General features: G+C 39.9%; 1 protein-coding gene across 1 annotated transcript in view; it reads right to left on the reverse strand.

Annotated features, from left to right (window-relative positions):
• Positions 1–19,910, reverse strand: part of lrp1bb (low density lipoprotein receptor-related protein 1Bb) — a 169,522-nt gene that overhangs the window by 93,687 nt on the left and 55,925 nt on the right. Inside the window, exons 13-23 of the mRNA XM_054615828.1 lie at positions 19,562–19,781; positions 18,713–18,902; positions 17,175–17,297; positions 16,697–16,840; positions 14,951–15,076; positions 13,856–13,969; positions 10,153–10,233; positions 9,895–10,065; positions 7,781–7,963; positions 4,130–4,330; positions 1,574–1,819 (exon numbers count right to left, since the gene is read on the reverse strand). Coding sequence (XP_054471803.1) covers positions 1,574–1,819; positions 4,130–4,330; positions 7,781–7,963; positions 9,895–10,065; positions 10,153–10,233; positions 13,856–13,969; positions 14,951–15,076; positions 16,697–16,840; positions 17,175–17,297; positions 18,713–18,902; positions 19,562–19,781 — 1,799 coding nt within the window. The remainder of the gene's footprint in view (positions 1–1,573; positions 1,820–4,129; positions 4,331–7,780; positions 7,964–9,894; positions 10,066–10,152; positions 10,234–13,855; positions 13,970–14,950; positions 15,077–16,696; positions 16,841–17,174; positions 17,298–18,712; positions 18,903–19,561; positions 19,782–19,910) is intronic.

Genomic DNA, 19,910 nt, shown 5'->3' on the forward strand with positions numbered 1-19,910 from the left:
TTCCATAACATATGGTCGACATGTTTTACAATGAAATGTTCAAATCAAGTAAATTCTGGAGGGCAATTTAAATAATTGACCTTAATTTAGTTCTATATATTCATCTAACTCAGCTTGCTCTCTCTCTCTCACACACACTCTCTCTCTCTGATGACCCACTGTGCACAGGACATACTTTCAAATACAGCTCACTGATTGAATCCCCCTATGTAGTGCAAATTTATATGCATCAGTTGCAGCCAAATCAATTTGTTGCCGAACACTCTGGGAATCAACACATTACAGTTTTCCATTTTCTGAAAAAGTGGATACGATTTGAAAGTGGTCTCTTTTGAGGAATACATTTTCAGGGTCCCTTAGAAGTTTCTAAATCTAGTCACAAGTCCGAAAGCCGGCAACACTGATTGTATACTGAACTTCTCCGGCCTTTCCCACTGAGGTTTAGTTCAATCAGTAAGATTATTTCTGCTTCTGAGAAATGTTTGTACAACTTAAACTCTCTTCGCAGCTTTCTAGACTCAACCATACTTTAGGGAACAGAACTGTAAAAAATGCAATTAAAATGGTGTCCTTGGTTCAATGACACATTTCGGTGTTGCGAGCTACAATGTTACTGGAGTGAAGATCTGTACTTGCAAACCTTTTATTCCTGAGGTGTGCAAAGGAAAAAGGAGGGGTGAATGTGTGCTAGGGACTTCACAAAGAATCCAATAAAACCTCTCTACAGATTAAATTGGAATGTTTGTGTTTGTATAGAAATTTTGATTTATGTTGAAGCTTTAGAATTCTGATCGGCTTCCACAAAAAATTGTGTATTCTTTTCCTGCGTTAATGTAAGATTAGAGCTGCAACTGCCATCAATCTTGGAGTGAAATAGAGAAGCAAGTAATCAAGACAGGGTCCATAAATCTGAGTGTGACAAGCAACGGCATGTGTGTGTGTGTACCTATTGTATTTCAAGAGTGCCCTCATCAAATGCATTATTCAATAACAGAGTAGGTGAAAGTTAGAATTTATAATGTGATACTACCCGGCCGAAACAGTTGTGTCTGCATGGGATTAGTCATGAGGTGAACTGGTGCACAGCTGAATGAAGTAACAAAGCTCTGGTGGTTTGAGAATGGAGAACACGCTTCCTTCACTCAGCATCAGTACAGATAGAAACAGACAGGACTCATCGCCCAGATGTCTCTTTAGATTTGAAACTGCTTGAGTTTGACCTGACAGTACCCTGAATCAACACCGATTACTAGTCTTCAGACTACTTCTCCTATTTCTCGGCGCTAAAACAAAGAACCTTCCAATTCTGTAATTTGATTTTTATAGTTTTCCTTCCCAGTTTCTTATATCTATGGTGTTAATCATGCATTGATAATTTATACTTTTCATTAAGGGCATCCACACGCATGAACACGGACCAGATTCCAACTCAGAATCAAAGGTGTTCGAGTTATACCCTGCGATAAACTTTGATTACACCACACAGAGGCCCGCAGCCTCACACCATCACAGCCTCCTAGAGTTTCACGAAAAAAAAAAAACATTAAAAAAAAAAAATGCCAGGATCTGTTACCTGTGCTGTGACAGCTGTCTCCGTCTGGGTCGAGCGTCCATCCCGGATAACAGGAGCACTTCACCGTGGTCTTGTACTGCTCACACACCTGGCTGCACTTTAGGTGACTGCTGCAGTAGTCCACCACTTCACATGTCTTGTTACTGGAGTCCAAGTGAAGCCCAGTGGGACAAAAACACACAACCCCTTTTCCTGGTGCCACGGTGCACTGGTGACTGCAGCCCCCTCTGGCTACAAGACACATATCTGGGGTGAAGAGAGGCCAAACTTTCTTAGAAACTGTACAGACATCGGAAGAAAGGCTGAGATTTGAAAGAGCATTTGAAAAGTACAGTGTGTGTGTGGTGGCTCTTTAAGACAGCTGCATCTGAATCCTCATCTTACAGAGCCATTTATTGACAATAATTACATGCAATCTTTAAGTTTTTATTTTTCAACATTTTGTCACAAGGACAACATATTTTCAACTCTGAGCAGGAGATCATAATCCATACACAAGTAGTGTGTTCACAATCTAATGGAGATAACAGTGTTGTATAATGAGGAATCCTTCATTAAGCGGATTCTACAAGGTTTCCCCTGGGGCTGAAAGGTTTTTATTTCCATCACTGCTTCAAAAACACAACAGGAAAAGGAGTATTTGTGAACTGTTCCTTTCCAAAGTTATATAAAGACAGACAAGATGTCATTTTGTACTCTATTATCTTGTTTTTTGTTATCAGCTGCCAGGCCAAGATGGTAGGGTATATTGGTGAAAATAAAACTGGCCCAGAGTCTTTTTCCCACCGTGGGAGGGTTGTTGGAGTATGTGGTCACAGTTGTTAATGGCGGATGTGAGTCCCGTTGAGCTGGCTCAAATCAATCTCACTCTCAAGGTCTCTCTGAACACATAATTGTCTATGAGGAGGCAGAAGCCCTCTTTTCAAGCTATGATAACACAGACACTCAAAGGTCCTGGAGCCCCCCCCCCTGAGGCTTGGTTAGTGATGCACTAGAAAATGAACCTCCATGTTTACACTGCTCACTCTAAGAGATTAGATGGCTGGGGTTATTCACAGGAGATCCGTTTCTTATCTCTGAAGACCGCTGAACAAACTTTTACACATTTGCTATCATTGAGAAGCCCAAGTATTAGTTCATGTTCTGTCACTTTCTGAGACAATACACGGATTCTTCGCCAGGCTCTAAGCTGCTCTATATGAAGGATGCAGCAGGGCGCCTCTGGGAGATGTTCTTCACCATCCCATGGTATAACATCAGATGAAAAATTCAGAGTTAGCACGAGTCCTGTGAGATAACTCGGCAGGTAACGTGTCCTGAACCGCTACAGTTAAAACTAGAGGATGTGACAGTGCTTCAACTTTTCCAATTAATTTTCCTGCAACTCTGCAAAGGCTGATAAAAAAGTAAATTGTGAGGAGTATAGAGCTATATTTGAAAAGGGAAGAGAAATGTGCGGCAGGTTTAATTTGCATTGTAAATGTGGTTTGTTACATTGTGACTGTTTTATTTGTTTTATTTTCTCTAAAAACAAATGAAGAAATGCCAGTCAAAGAGCCTCAAAACACAGTGGGAGCTTTGCAACATCCAAAATGCCTAAAAGTGTCTGGGAGTCATTATTTTTGACAGTTTTTGTGGGTCTTTTCAAGTGATTCTTCACCCAAAATATATCTTTCGAGTATCAAACACTGACCCCCTCTAGGCTTTGAAGAGTGGCTATAAAAAGCACCTCTGGAAGAAAAGCAGCTTTGGTCAGCATGAATTTTGTTGGTAACAACTTTTTTTCAACTTAAGGAGAGAAAATCAATATGAGCTTCTCAAACTTCTCAAAATTGTACTTGTCAGTCTGTCACCCTCCTCGGATGTCAGAAGTTCAGGAAGAAGCAGTATATTCAGCCAAAGTTATGACTGTTTGGGACAGACTGGCTATACAGATGTACAGTATTATGTATTTTTGTCTATTTGTCTACTGTGTAAGTGTTTAACATTGAACTATTGGAGTATATCGTGACCGACACAGCTTCATTGACAAATAACTGACAATTACTATCCAGCCGGGAGTGTTTGATAATTTGTCCACATATTTTTGTGTACTTTTAGTCAGGGGCTGTTTTTTGAATATACCATTCTAGTTTTTGGCGACAGTTTGTGAAAGTCCAAAACACAGGGACATTCTGTATGGGCTACCTTGCCTTAGTCTGCTGCCACTGTGACCCAGATCCAAATTAGCACCTGAACACAGATTTTATTTTGTGTTTTTTTTCGGGCTTGGTGAGGAAGAATGTTACTAGCCTGCACAGAGGCCTAACCTCAACCTCATCAAACACCTGTATGATGACCTGGAACAGCAGGTCAGTGCCCAGGCTATACAATCTTGTGGAAGAAGTAGAGTAGCTGCCATTTGGACAGAATATCAATGTCAATAGGGTTGGAATAAAAAATTCAGCATTCAAATGTTCTGATTCTCCACCTTTCTTAATTTCCATGATATTGCAGGAGGTCAAAACAAAACCCCCCCAAAAAAGATTTGACATGCAGAGAAAAAAACCAACATACCGCAGATGGGTCCTTCGTCCGAGCGGTCAGCACAGTCCACTTTGCCATTGCAGATCTTATCAGGTGTGAGGCAGACAGAGGTGTCGTTGGCACAAGGGTACTTGGGTGGCTTACAGACAGCAGACTCACAGGACTCTTCATCTGAGCGGTCCTCACAGTCGATGTCCCCGTCACACACCCAGCTCTTTGTGATACACTTGCCTGTAGAGAATGGAATGTGGAGTCAGGCAGACCTCAACAGTTCCAAGTTTCACTGCAGTTCAGACGATGTAATCTCATCTTAGTAAGTACAGAACAGTATGTGCTTCGCAAAAAAAGTTCCCTATCTTATAAGTGAAATTTAACACTGATCTCAGTGCTTACATTTCCAATTTTGGATTGGACACATTTTTAGTTACACAGTTATTTTATCAAACTTTGGGATAAGTATAAGAAAGCAAAAGTCTATGTTATTTTCATTTATTTTTTCCCAGGGGGCCTCAGTCAACAACAAACTCTTTCTCAGTTCTGTGTTAAATGTTCAACTTGATGAAAAAAAATTCACACAAGATCAATATTCCTTACGCTGGTATCTACACTACAGTATCATTTGTAATTCCATCATTGTGTAGCCTAGAAAGAGAGAGCTGGAATCAGTGAGGGAGCTGAGGAAGAAAATAATACATACACTGCATGCTCCCAGGTGAAGCCTGGATAGCAGCACATTCAAATTTACATTTTTTCCATCAACGCTACATCATAGGGTTTTGGGTTCCTACTGGTTTATGCTTGGTGCCGGATCAATGCAAACAGACATGGGAGGCTGAAGCGGCTGCTGTGTGTGTGTGTGTGTGTGTGTGTGTGTGTGTGTGTGTGTGTGTGTGTGTGTGTGTGTGTGTGTGTGTGTGTGTGTGTGTGATTTAGTGTGACATCAAGCGTGTCCGTGTGTCTGTTTGGCTTCAGATCACTTCTAAGCTCCAGTTGTCCGCGCAAAAAATAGTCAGATGACACTTTTGATTTAGCTCTTCATTTCCTAAATGCTTAATACGATGCCAGTGCAGTTTGCATGTGAAAATGCAAGCTTATGTGTTATTCAAGTACACAAGCTTTTCATGTGTAAAATATGGATGACACTCGGGGCACAGAAATGTTCCATTTTAACTGTCATCAAAGTGGGTGTGTTTGCGGTAATGCACATGGACAAGGAAGTTAATCATTTGTACAACTGAATGAACCAGTCTTGATTCTGGCAATTTCACCTTAAATGATCAATGAACAAATCACAACTTCCACTTGATGAGTTTTATGAGATGTATTTGTAGAAAGCAATGGAGGGGAGAAGAACGTGGCTTGAAAAGGGGAGGAAAAAATAGATCCTATTCAGGGAGTGGGAGGCATAAAAGGGAGGGAGTACTTCTGGGTGTGTTTATTTAATATAACCATTGCTTATTACTTTGGGTGGGAAATGTATTTTTTATATTCTTTCTGAATATAGAGAGCTTCAAACCTCTAAAAGTTTCATATTTAATGCAAAACAAATGCAGTTTATCAACAGACTTCCTGCAGAGATGATAACTATTTTATGTATGTTGGTCTTCCCTATACACAAGGCTGAAGATTATTCTTTAATAATGGATAAGTAAATGATTGGTTGTTGTGGATGTTGTTTTTTTACTTTGCTCATCATTAAGGTTTTTATAGTTAGAAAGATATTCATATTTATTGGCATATTCTCCATGGTTTTGTTTTGTGATCCAGAAGATTATGTCTAATACCGTGCCATGCTCTAGTTTAAGTTTCATTCTACTTTATTTTGCTACATTTAAGATTAATGTTCATGTTTAGGGTAATAAACAATTGTGGGCGTAAATATATATTTAGATATTAACCAAAAGCCTCCAGTATAGAATAAGACCCTGGAGCATGCAGCCTACATGCACCTTCAATATGAATGAATAAATCCTACATTCATTAAGTTAGCAGCCAAGTGTAAAGGTTACGCAAGTTGTACAGTATGAATACAGATGAAGCCCTCTAACATATCTTTTTTTTTTTTATTATTACAACCATATCTAATGATCCATCACTGGATATATATAGGCAAAAACAAAAAAAATTCAATACCAAATGTTAATTGTATATCCGTTCACTTGTTTTCTTCAAGAAGAAGTATATTCAAAATCTTCTAACACTTGAATAACCAAAACTAATTACTGCAAGTGACTTCAACACATCCCTTCTTTAACAAAAAAATTGTTCCCCTACGTATCCTTTTTTTTAAATAGAAATGTATCCATCCCCAAGGGTAGAATTAATGAGATAAAGCATCCATATTCTCAGCATTAGAAATGGGCATAGATCTAATCGGAGTCTCACTTCTTGGTTTCATCTGAGAAGTTGAGAAAAAAAAGAAAGAAATACAGCACGTCCTTCCTTTAATCCATCAGAACTGTTGGCCCCTTCCAGAAATCCTTTTGAATAATACTAGAGAGGGCACTCTGTTCTTCTGAGGAGGACAGAAGGAACTGCACCGGTGCACAGGGGTGTGACTCTGCAGAATTACAGTGAATAATAATTGTGTGGTCTAACCAACCCTTCACCACGCAGCATTGCCTCCATTCTTGATAATACTGTCAAGGGATGAGCTGAGAGCTGCCGAGCTAAAGACAGAAAGCAACTGAATCTTCCTCTGACCTTCTCTTTTCAGCTGCAGAAAAAGAAAGAGGATGCTGGGTTTTGGGTACATGGGGAGTTTATACAGGCCATTTAAATAGTCTGCCCTAATTGGTTGAACAACTACATGTTAACTTCACTGCGCTGCTCCAAAGTGGAGAACGGTTAAGCCTCTCGAGCCTGTCAGAGAGTGAAGCCTTTATGAAAAGGAAAAAAAAGTCATTTTGCAGCTTATTTTATAACTGATACACACAAAAAAATGTTCATGAAATGACATGATGTGAAACTGTCCCTCCTCTTTTAAGACCACACCAAAAGACTGGTATGAAAATGTTGAGGATATATTGTTTATTGCGGCATATTTAAATCTTTAGGCCTTTATACAACTCCAAAACATCATGCTTCATTCAGAAGTGAAATTCACATGTTTTCTTGATGATTTTCTATGGTGTAACCCACACACAAAGTAACTAAATTAGGGAAAATCTGTCCATATAATCCACGTGTCTTCATATATATCCTATACCACAATACAATATAGTCAACAATCAGGTCAGCTGATTTAACTTCCTCTCTGTTGCTGTGTGTTACTATCGTAAATGCTCAAAATAGTTCAGCCAGGCTGTCATGGTTCTAAAACTATAACATCTGTCCCAAGCGAATGATGCAATATTTACTCACTGAAGCTGCAAGCTGAATTTAGTTTTCATGCCTCAGGGCCTGTTTCATTCCAAACATCAACCAACATTGTCAGTTGACTAATTAAATGTAAAATATCAACACTATGACAGTGTTTGCATATGTCAGACTTCATTTAAAACTTCTGGAAGCGATTTCAGAGCCATGCACTATTTCTTGACTGAACTGCAGAGAGAATTCACAGACAGACAGTTAAATGGAAGGGCCACCTTCAGCTGCTTACAGATACAAATAGCTGCTGTTATATATCTCTCACTTCTGACCTCAGTCTGCTGTTTGGCAGTGTACTGTATTCACTACCTGTATCTTTGCAGGTAAACTTGGCCTTGGGGTCACACATCCTCTTGGTGCCCTCGCAGTCTTTCTCGTCGCTCCCATCCTCACAGTCCTTGTCCCCGTCACATCTCCAGCGCTCTGGGATGCAGGTTCCATCAGTGACACAGTGAAATTCCTCTCCACTGCACTCGATCACAGATGGCAGCACTGGAACAAAAGCAATTCCACACTTACTGTTTCACTGATCGACAGCAAATTGTTATGAGCGAAGGCACCACATTGAACTATTATTTTACAAGACATCTTTTACTGTTTAGAAAAATATTTATCTTTGCAAGCGGAGCACTTGGCAGCGATAGCAGGTCAGTGAGTTCCAGAGAGGGAAGTTATTTCACTTCCAGCATTTGAAATAATAATCCTGTTTGGGTGGAGCTGAAGATGTTTTGGATTATGAACTCCCAAAGTCATTTGTGGTGTTGTATCCAGGCAACTGTTCAATGTGAAGACCGTTATCTGGTTAAAATCCTGTTGGGTGACCAAGAAGGCAATCACAAAGAAATGGTGCAAAGGGGATCCTCCTACACTGAGACACTGGCTGAACACTGAACAGGAGATATTAGAAATGGAAAGACTCACACATAGAGAAGTTCAATCATCGTAATTATTGGAGAAATGGGAAAAATGGACCTCTCATAAGACCCTTTACAGAGACAACACTAGAGCCATTGGATAGAGACATAGACATCTTGAGTCGTATCGATATGTATCCATATCGCTGGCACTGATCATGTTTGTTTTTTTGTTACTAAATGAAAACCAACAAAAACTAAAGTTGAAAAAAGATGTCTGTATCTAATGCTGATTGTAATAACACAATGGTGATTGAGTCTATGGCCCACTGATGAAAGCCCTTGCATATAAAGTATTGACGTATTATGTTCATGTCTACAGTGACATTCAAAGGAAAAATCCTAAGGGCGCTCTCTGGGAAGTGAGATCCAAAAATATGCCTGCAATTACCATCTATCGCCATAAGTGCCGCCATAGAGAACAAAGTTGATCTTCCAGATTGTAACTTTAAGGTTTATGCTTGTGAGATGTGTCTCTCTTGTTTAATGACTCTGGTAGCTTTTTCTTTTCCTAGCTTGGGTTATTTGTTTAAAAGTGTTTTTGTTCAAAAAAGAAAGCGATACCACGACACCATTATGTCGTATGTGTTGCAGGTATTGGAGTCACTGGACATTTCCTCTGATAAGAGTTCATTCACAAACTAAATGGCAGTCTGAAATACATCACATGTTTAAATAATGGCTTAATACTTTTAAATAAGTTGATAGGAACAATATTGTATATATAAATACGTTCTAAACCAAAATAACACCAAGAGAACTAGAGTATAACACCAAAGAGGTTCTAATCAATTTTGTGACCCATTCTCAGCTGATCATAATTGACAGCAACATGCATTTAAGTCATGCATTCTGCATTCAGTAAAAATGATTTGGTTGATACTTAAAAGTTAAACCCCCCAAAAAAACATTTCCTCAACTGCTGAGGCAAAGCTAAAACAGATTCAATCCCCTGGAGTAAAAGCAGACGCAGACACGGGGGAGTGGAGAAGCCTGCAGTTCCCATCAGGAAGCACTTTGATGAATAGTCTACTCATTCTAGTGACAAGCAAGTGAGCTGTGAGTTTCTACAAGCTTGCATGAGCTTTCTGTGGTAATTAGATTAAATGATTCAACTCCTGATGGTAAAATTCCCGAGAACAGAGACTAGATAAGATTAGTCACACGTGAGTGTGAAAACAAAGTTATTGGACTCAAGCTGATTAACTGCTAAACGTGTAATTACAACACCTAAATTAAAACGTGATTTGCATTGTAAATACAATAATTAGCACACTCAAACAGATGTAAAGACAGCTACACTTTCATAAAGTGGCTACCAGACAACTTTGGCTTAGTATATAATGGTTTATTATAAACACTATGTGTTCATACTGCTAATACTTTGATGTCAGATATGGATAATAACAATGGTCATTTTATGTTATGTAAGAATAAGTTAGTCTACCTACTTTTTATCCGAATATCTGACACTTCTAAGCTTTCGAAAGAAAATGTAGGCAATCTTACTTGCTGATCCGCCTCTGCAGGTCGTGTTCTCATCACTGAAGTCTCCACAGTCGTTGTCGCCATCACAGGCCCAGTGGTCTGGGATGCATCGGCCACTGGTGCACTTGAACTGGGAGTTTGCACAGGACTGGATGCAGCCCGCTTCGTCACTGCCATCTCCGCAGTCGTCATCTTAACACATGCACAGACAGACAAATTAATTTATGGATGAGCTTTCAATTCTATGATGAGTATCTTCAAATGGTTTTTTCTCCTCACCTGAATCACAATGCCATGTCATGCTGATGCATCGGCCATTTGAACAGCTGAACTGGGTGAGGGGCTCACAGGTGGGGAAGGCTGAAAAGGTTTGAAGACAGGTACACCAATAAGTACAATGCAAACCAAGATAAACAAATACATCGACTGCATTCTACACATCACTAAATGTTTTCTATTTACTGGTAACTGCCACAAATCCATTTCCTAAAACATACAATATGCCCATGTGAACTATTACTCATTATCACGTGAGTAATAGTTGTATCGTTTAATACTTTGGAGAAAAGTCTCCACATTACTCAAAAGTATCACTGACAATGTTACCAAAAGGTAGAAGATGAATTATGTGGTTGGGAATGTTGACAGTAATCTGTAAGCATTTTGAGCAGGGATGAGAAGAGATTCAAAATGTTTATTTAGTCAGACAACAATGCTATAATTCCAGGTAATGGCCACCATTATTTAAAACAGCTTGGAAATTCAGGTTTTTCTCTCAGGACAAAACTTAGATAATGGTAGATGAATAATAATTCCAAACCAGCATGAAGAAATAAATACAAACAGGACTTAGAATCGACAGCCATGCTAGTGACTCTGTGCTTTCCCTAGGCACAGCTGTGCTTTATGTCTGTACAATATGTCATGGCAATCCACTTAATAGTTGTTGAGACATTTCATGTAAAAACCAACCAAAAAACAACTTTCTGCTGTAGGAAAAGTCTGAGGATCAGCAAAGTCATTGGAATTCATCACCAGGGAACCATGAACGTCTGAAGCAAACTTTGTGCCAAGTAGTTGTTGAGCTATTTCCCAGAAGAAGACTGTGACCTGCTTCATAACCTTGTGCTAAATCTTTAGAAATACTTTTCAGAGTCGGTGTTATGGGTGGCCCTGGATGGAAGAGGTAAATACAAGTTGAGAATTATCTGAAATTCCTCGTTTGATTAATGCTTTGTACCAAAAGGGAGCCTTGCACAGTCATGTTTTATTTACAACAAGTTCGGTTTTCACTCTTTTGATGAATGCCTCCAATCACAAAGCTATTTAAAAACATTAAAAACATTAAAAAAAATAAGAATAATTCCACTCTGTTGGGTTGGACATCGAGCTGCCATAGTCAGATCATGATGGTTGAGCCGACATTGTGTATAAACAGAGGATATAGACTCTCAAACTATGAACTGAGTGCACAGCAAGGGAAAGAGAAATTATGCATCCAAAATGGCTTGTCTGGGGTTAATGAGAGTACTGCAATTAACCAAATGACCTGGTTGACATTATAATCACCATGCAGTGATAGACACTTTTTAATTTCAGTAACTGTTTATCTTTAATATTGTACTCCCTATATATAAAAAACTGATCTTGAAAAAGCAAACTATTGAAAGCAAATCACCACTTCTGTAGTCAGCCAATACAGTAGCTGATCCAACATCCATCACTGCAGTCAGGGAAATTTAATGAACTAAATTGATCAAAGTTATAGCATCAGTATATTCTGCCAGTGCTGCTGCATGCATCGTATTTTATGTAATATCATTTTGTAGACTGGCGACATTGTCAGGACTGATATTTGTATTCCTATCAGATACCATTCTTGTAACCAATTTTGAGGTACTGTATATATAGTACTTTTCAAATATCCTTACAGGATGCCTGAAAACTTTATTGACTTCAGTATGAAATGCGAGTCTACATTTGAATTGATTTGTTGGCATCTGCTTCTGCTGCCTGTAAAAACCTTAGGCGCTGTCGACAAGACACACTGTATCTTTATCAGACAAGTGTCTTCTATATTTCCCACAAAAGTGTTAGGTCTCACTGACAGCGCATGACTGGTTGGAATTTAACATTCATTAAAAATGAAGCACGAACATGCATAAATAATGAAGGTTTCAAGTAAACACTGAGCCTGGCAAAAAAATGGAATACCGGCATCCATAAATAATGACGGCTTCAAGTGAACAGAGAGCCCAATATGAGACACTGTGTGACAGCTACTAAACTACTGACAAACAAAATCCAAATTAGCATCAATCTCTAAAGCGGCCACCACTGAGTTTCAGGTGTTCCAAAACCCACAGTAGTTCCACTGGAGCTAAGTGAGCTGCCAGAGCTGCAGAGTAGAGTGCCTATAGAGAAGTGATGCCTGAGGAAGCTCAGACAACAGTAAGGAAAAGAATATGTTTTTTTCTGCACAGCTTGATTATGATTGAATGAAGCCAAGCATGAACTTTAATTACTGCTTACACCCTCGCTGTTTGTGACTGCGTATTGAATCAGCTTAAGACACACAAAGAGAAACTGAGGCGATACAGCACAGTGGCAAACATCTATCACTATGAAAGGATGCTTTAATACAAACAGTGATTAAAGGGGGATCTTAAAACCTTTACCCCCATCCTTTTAAAGTGTGCCGTTAATTCATCCAGTTCAACTTCACAGCTGAAAACATATTTTACAGCCATAAAGTGCTCGCTTCTGTTACATAAAAAAAAAAAAAGGTTAAATACATCTTCAAAGAACTCCGAAAAGCTCAGACCATCATGGCGTGCCATGTATTTTTCTCATTTATGTCTTCTAAGATTAATCCAGGACACAGACTGCCACTTTTATTAACTGGCAGTTTGTGTAATACCACTGAGACACAACTTAAGAAAAGTGAACTACTGCACAAAAACTATGCGGTTTACTCAGCGCCACCGCTCTTAGATGATGCCATCAGTGAGGGCATGTCGAGTTCTTGGTCCAGAGAACACAGCATCAATAATTCAACTCCTAGAAGTCACTCAATTTAATGAAGTAATGCATGCAAAAGTGACTAAAAATATCCAAGGACTCACAAAAGATGATAAGCAGCTGAGAGTAGCATTCAATGTTTGGCAGGTTAGCACCATCAACATCTGTACAAATTCAATGGAAGTCCCATCCAAAAGTTTTTGAGATATTTGGTCTGGACTAAAGCCGTGGAATTACTGAAAAGACAAGCAATCAGCAGACTATCCCTAAAGCATTGCTGCTCGTTGGCTAAAACCAAAATCCTTTGCTTCTACTTCCTGTTTCAGGACCTCATGGTTTGCATTTACCATGACAGCTGCAACATTTATGTAAATTGCGAAGGAAATAACATGTGGTCCCATTATTCCTATCAGCTTAGTCTGCAACTGTTTTTTTGTTTTTTTTGGTGGTGTGCTTTTAAGTACATTATGTGGAAATAAAGAAATTATTTCATTATAAATCACAAATTACATCAAATTATCCCATGTGAGTGCAGCTCAGCACATATTTTCTGTCCATCCATTAGAGGTGAAACAGTGAATGTTGACAAGTTTCTGGCAGAGTAGACTACATAAATTATGGAGTCGCATTTTAAGAGATTTCCAAGCGTAGAATGGAAAGCGAGTTTTGAAATTTCCCTGCCTGGTGATGTAATCATTGAGTCACCAGTGTGCATTGACAACCCTATCCCCCCTGAGAAAAAGACAGGACAGAAACGTTGTACTCACTGTGGCTTTAAATATACCCTGATTAGCCATTACAATTTCAACAACTAGTAAATGCCCTACATGGCCTTATTAGTATTCGATTCATTCGCAGAGCTTGCCTATTTTACATCTTGAACAAACAGAGCGACACAAATAGCAAATCTGCGCAGAGTGAAACTTGAATGGCATGTGGTAAATAGCCAAGTGTGACTCACTGCATGATATTTCATCAGACGTATCGCCACAGTCATCCTCCCGGTCGCAGCTCCAGGCTCGAGGTACACATCGTCCGTTCTGGCAGGAGAACTGGTCGGCCTGACAGGGCTGGGCTGAGAGGGAAGAAAAGAAGCCACATAATTCAATCACCAGTGCATAAGTCAATGCAGGATGTGCACAACAACCCCTAATGATCACTACATCACCAGGATGTCAATGTCCGCCCAGTGCAAACTTTTTATCACTCGATCACACAGTGGAGCGGGGAAGCTCTGAAAGCCATGGGAAATGTGCTGTTGCTTGACGGGCTGTCAGATACACGCTGCACGGCCATGGTGAGCATGCATGGACAGCAGATGAGGGATGTCTTACTGATGTGGGGTATGCATGTCAATCTGACAATGAGTGAACATTCATTATCCTCTGTCTAATGCTCATTGATTGATCCTCTAAGGATAAAAAAAAAAAAGCACCATTGAGGACATGGGAGAGATGTGATATACTGTAAGTGTCCCTGACATGCAGTTGCCTCTCGTAGGTGCTACAACTCTTTGATACTGGAGAGTGCTCTCACACATTGAGATTGATTGCACTGTACTGAAGCCACTCGAGAGCCTGGAGGCATGATGGTGATAACGGCCTTGACAACATCGGACCGCTATGGTCAAGACTTTGATGAATAAAACACAATTCTATCAAAAGATGTTGGAGAAAAATGTTTGCTTCCTTACTGTATAGCTGAAGAAGCTGTGTGAGCTTTAAATCTCAGTCTACATAAGCTTGATAGAAATGTAGCAGTGCAGTCAACCAGTTGCAAAAGTACATCAATCAACTGGGAAACAGTCGGTCCTGGTACTACAATATGTTGTTCTGATGTCACCATTTCAATAAATTACACGTCAGAGTTCATTCATAGAATAAGTAATATCTGTTTTGAGGCTAATAGAAGTGTAAATAGATTGGAAATGATGACAGATCTTGTCAAAATGCTGGATTTTTTTTTTTATATGCATGTGATATGATCGTAAGATGATGAAAATGCAGCCAAAGCTACACTGACTCTGAGCCAAACATAAACGCGGTGCAGTACAGACCTGAGCATGTGGTGTTTGCTTCATCCTCGTTGTTACCACAGTCGTTCGTTCCATCGCAAAGCCATCGTTTGGGAATGCAGCGATTGTTGCTGCATTTGAACTGATCAACAGGGCAGGTGTGATTGTCTGCAAAGAGGTCAAGCATCAAAAGAAGTCAGTCAGTGACCTTGCAACTCTTACATTCAATTTAATAAATCAAAAGTCTCTCAATGCCTTAACTTGAGAAAAAAAATCACATTTTTGATTTCTATAGCCAGAGCCAAGGTAGCAGACAGGCTTTATTAATTCTCCAGCCTTGATCTATCTCAGTCCTATCGAGGAGAACACTTGAAATATACTTATTAAGAGTGTATTCACAACTTCTAAGTAGGATGTTATTCATACTACAGCTAACTAATCTTGCACTGATAGACCAGCAATCCATGTTAAGAACCATAAAATAAATGTTTTTGACTCGCTCATGTTTCTCATTGGTGGTTTGTCCTTTAATTGAGAGTAATGGAGTCTCCATAACATTTTTACTTGGGTCTTAAGTATATTTGTTATGCTGCTTTAGTTCCTTGATTTTAGGTTTATTTTAAGCCACTTTCACTGGAACTACCACAACCAAGTTCCTTATTTTCTTTTCAATAATGCATTTAACTTTAATTTCACAATTCAGCATTCAAATTAATTATGCCTCATCACCCATAAATCAAATTAAATGTGAGCCAATTTCTGTGTAGATATTGCGACACCACTGCGTGTACATGATAAATCACCTTTGATTTTGAGACAACCTGTTTTTTCGCAAATGCCAGATGCTGCAAGAGTGTGCTACCCTGAGACCAGTGTTTCCCTCAAATGACTTTTCATCTTGTGTCTTGTCACAGGCAACATTTCCCCCCGTCTGAACTAAATTTTGATTTTGTCCCAGAATTTAAATAAGAGTGTGTGAGATGCTGATCAAAATGCCATGGAGCATTCGCGATTACTCATTCAAAACACCACATCCCTGTTACACAGCTGACGTCCACATTCATCTTCAAGTATAAATTTGGCCTGATGAATTCTCAGGAAGACTTCATACCCACTCAAATAAACCAAGTTAGTAGATTGTAAAAGTACACTATATAATAATACAATATATGGGGCGGCTGTGGCACATGAGGTAGAGCGCTTGTCCCGTAACCACAAGGTTGGTGGTTCAAAACCCCTCTACCGGCAACATGCCGAGGTGTCCTTGAGCGAGACACCTAACCCCAAGTTGCTCCCCGGGCGCTTCATTGCAGCCCACTGCTCCTCCGGGATGGGTTAAATGCAGAGAAATAATTTCCCCATTGTGGGACTAATAAAGGATTGATTATTATTATTACCCGGCGAGCAGACAATTGTTTTTTCAATTCTAATAATTCTGGTAGAGGATTGGATTATAGTATTTTGCTTCCAGGAAAAAAAAGAAAGAACCAATAACCAAGCATCTAACATGGTGTTTATCCGACTGATTTGTTAAAGAGCAAAACTGCTTCAGTAAGAGCAAAAGAGGAGACAGCAGAGTGGAGGAGGAACACTCCTCACCCTTACTTCCTTGACATTTAAGAACATAGAAGCTGACAGCAGGAGAGAATCAGCCTTAAAAAAAGCTTGTGCTTTTTCCTGCTTGGTGCATGGTTGTGCATGTAAGTATAGCAACATGTATCAGCAGTACAATGTAGATGTGTATTTGCATGTACTGTCTGCAGAAAAGACAGATTATAGCATCCTTACAGCAGCTGTGGCTCTCCTCATCACTTCCATCCAGACAGTCATCATCTCCATCACACTTCCACAAAGCTCGTATGCAGCGTTGATTGTGGCACTGGAACTCATCGCTTTTACATCTCTGTGGCTCCGAGCCACCGCTGGAGGATTCTGGGAGAAATAGTGGTGAGACAAAAATCAACCAGAGACTTCCTTATGAAGTATGTGTTTAGGGGGTCATTATTGGCATCGCTATAATAGCACATAAAACATGTTGATAATGTCTCATGACCCCATGCGTAACTACTGGGAGTTGGCTCACATTTATGGAAACCCACTGGGATAATTCCCCAGCCGTATTTGTTCTTTTATTAGCTGATTTGCATGTGAAAAGATACGGGTATTATTTGATGTTTGTCCCCATAGGATGAAGCCGGGATTAAAGTATACTGGTACAGGATGATCTTAGGCCTCTCGCTCGGTCTGATTCATTATGTCCTCCTACCTGCACAGGTGACATTGTTCTCCTCCAGAAGCTGGTTGTCAGCGCAGGCACATACTCTGCCTCCTGGGATGGCAAGGCAGAGGGTACCGCAGCCCCCATAATTCACACTGCATGCGTTGTCACCTGGAGAAATAGATTCCAAATAAGGTGTCTTTCTCATTTAAAGCTCTATTTTCTAAAGCCCCTGCCTTAAGTGCCACAGCTTTCTGTTGTTGTTTTGTCTTCCTTCGCTTTTTTTTTTTACAGTCAATAGCAGAGGTTCAGGGGTCAATTTAAACCACATAAAATACATCACCTCATTGATACAACTCATCTCCTGTCTTTGAGAGACATGTACGGTGTATTCCACGTGATCTACAACCACAAGCCAAGTGAAATATTGGGAACACTGCGGGTGAGGGACATTTGACACTTTTATCTTTCTCCGAGGAATAACTTGTCTTTCTGGACAAAGAGGGAAAAGCTACTGTCACATATAAAGTTAAGGCGTAAGACACCTTTGTCACTTTCATTTAACATGCAGCCAAAGGCAGTGCCTGAGCCAATGAGATAAAGCTTTTGGTTTTGTAAGAGCCAATCACTAATACTCAAAAGACTGGACAGCAAATTAATCTATTCAGTGACATGAACAATGGAGAAATGTCCAGCAAAAAATCCACTGCATGGTGTGAACTAGGCTGTGCGCGCAGAAGCCAACCATTCATCTGCATATATCCTTGATATTGTTCTTTCCTACTTTCAATTCAAGGCTTTAAAAGTTCTTGAATGAAAATAACTGTCTTGAGCCTCAGAGGGCTTTACAATCTGTACAATTAATCTGTAGAATGAAGCTAACTCATGTCATAAGTCTTGAAGCCACTTCACTGGTCTCTGTAAAAGTGTATATATCTTCACATTTAGAGCAATGGCATCAACCTCCCATGAATGTGGAGTGGGTGTCTGAGAACTGATTTTACATGCCTGTTAGAGGATTGCAGAAGACATGCCTTCTGTGCCCGTATCCAACTCCTCCTCCAACTCTTTCTTTCAGCTTTCTAACAGCATGAATCCATCATCATTTGCTACAGAATTGAGCAGACTCTTTCAAGCCTTGGTCATAGACAAGAGGCCCCAAGTGATTTTAAAGTCACTGTCACTGTTGATCAATGCACTGGTTTACACCATGAAAAAGGGTCAGTGGTTCGATACCCGGCATCGGCAGTCGATGTGTCCTTGGGCAAGACACTTAACCCCAAGTTGCTCCCGAAGGCTTGCCATCGGTGTGGACTGGATGAATGATATGTAATATATATACTACTGATTGTAAGTCGCTTTGGATAAAAGCGTCTGCTAAATGACAGTAATGTAATGTAATGTAGACATACTTGTGAAATCTCAAGTGTGTATTTCACCTTAAGTGCTCTCCATTACTGGAATATGTGTAGGGTATACAGATGCTTGGACACACAGCACAGGGTGGTTCTATTTTCAGTGCGAAACGTTTCTCCGTCAGGGAAGCTGTGGTTCAGCAGGAGTAAATAAACGAAAAAGCAGCCAACCTTGCTGAATCTGTGCATCATAGACACGCAGGCCAAATAGTGGTGGTCTTTCGCTCCGCAGCAGAGTTACATCGCCTGTGGTCAAATCCAGCTGGAAGACGGAGGCATTCATGTACTCCGTCCAAAAGATGAAATTACGATAATGAGATATGCCGAACGGATGGTTCAGCTCTTTTCCATTGTACACCACCTGGAACATGAAGCAAACATGCATTGTAATCAGGAGATTAGGAGGGATAGGGAAAGATCCTATCAGCAACAAAAGAATCCATCATATCAAAGAAGGTTCTAGATGTTTGAATAAGGGCTTAGAAATTATTTTATCACAGTATACGATGAATGTGATTCAATTCCTTTGCCCCAAATGTATTCACACGCCGCTGTCTGCTTCTAATAATATTTGCTAGAATCTTGGCATTGATTAAATAGCATCAGCAAATAATTAATTAGCTTAATATGCCTGTGCAACTACCGTCGAAGGGAGAAGTCAGGGATGCAGGGCTGTCTTTTTGGCAGTTGTGTTGGTGCTGCCAATTAATATACTGTATGTATATACATTTTACAAATTCAATCTTTTAAACTGATTTCTGTGTTCTTTGACTGTTTAAGGGTGTAAAACTACTTCAATTTAAGGGGATGCAATACAATTAACAGTTTTTCAATTTGCATGTTTATTTGGTTTTGTTTATTCAGCTGGAATCTAGAATTCAACCCTCTGGCCTTCTATTAAAATCTCACAAGCAGCCTTATCCCTGAAGTCCACCAGAATCAAAGCCAATATGATTACTGCAAATGAGTTTCAGAATCATTAAACTACTCTGTGTGATCTTTACATATATTTACTCTCACCATTCTTCCGGTCCCATTGAGATGAATCTTCTCTATGTGATCGTAGTAGGCGTCACACCAGTACATGGTACCGGTGCTGTGGTCCAGAGTCAGACCATTGGGCCACAGCATGTTGGAGGTGACGAAAATGTTGCGGTTGGATCCGTCCATCCAGGCTTTCTCTATCCGCCCGATGCTGTCATTGACCTCGTCCTCTTCCCAGTCCGTCCAGTACATCCAGCTATAACACATGCGGATACACACAATTATCGCACTCAATAAACGGACATAATAAAGCGATGATTTAGTTCAGGCAAGATCTATAAGTCTATAAGTCATCCCCAGATCCAGCCGAACACTGATCACATTC

Source organism: Anoplopoma fimbria, chromosome 16 (assembly GCF_027596085.1).
Source record: "Anoplopoma fimbria isolate UVic2021 breed Golden Eagle Sablefish chromosome 16, Afim_UVic_2022, whole genome shotgun sequence".
Taxonomy (NCBI): domain Eukaryota; kingdom Metazoa; phylum Chordata; class Actinopteri; order Perciformes; family Anoplopomatidae; genus Anoplopoma; species Anoplopoma fimbria.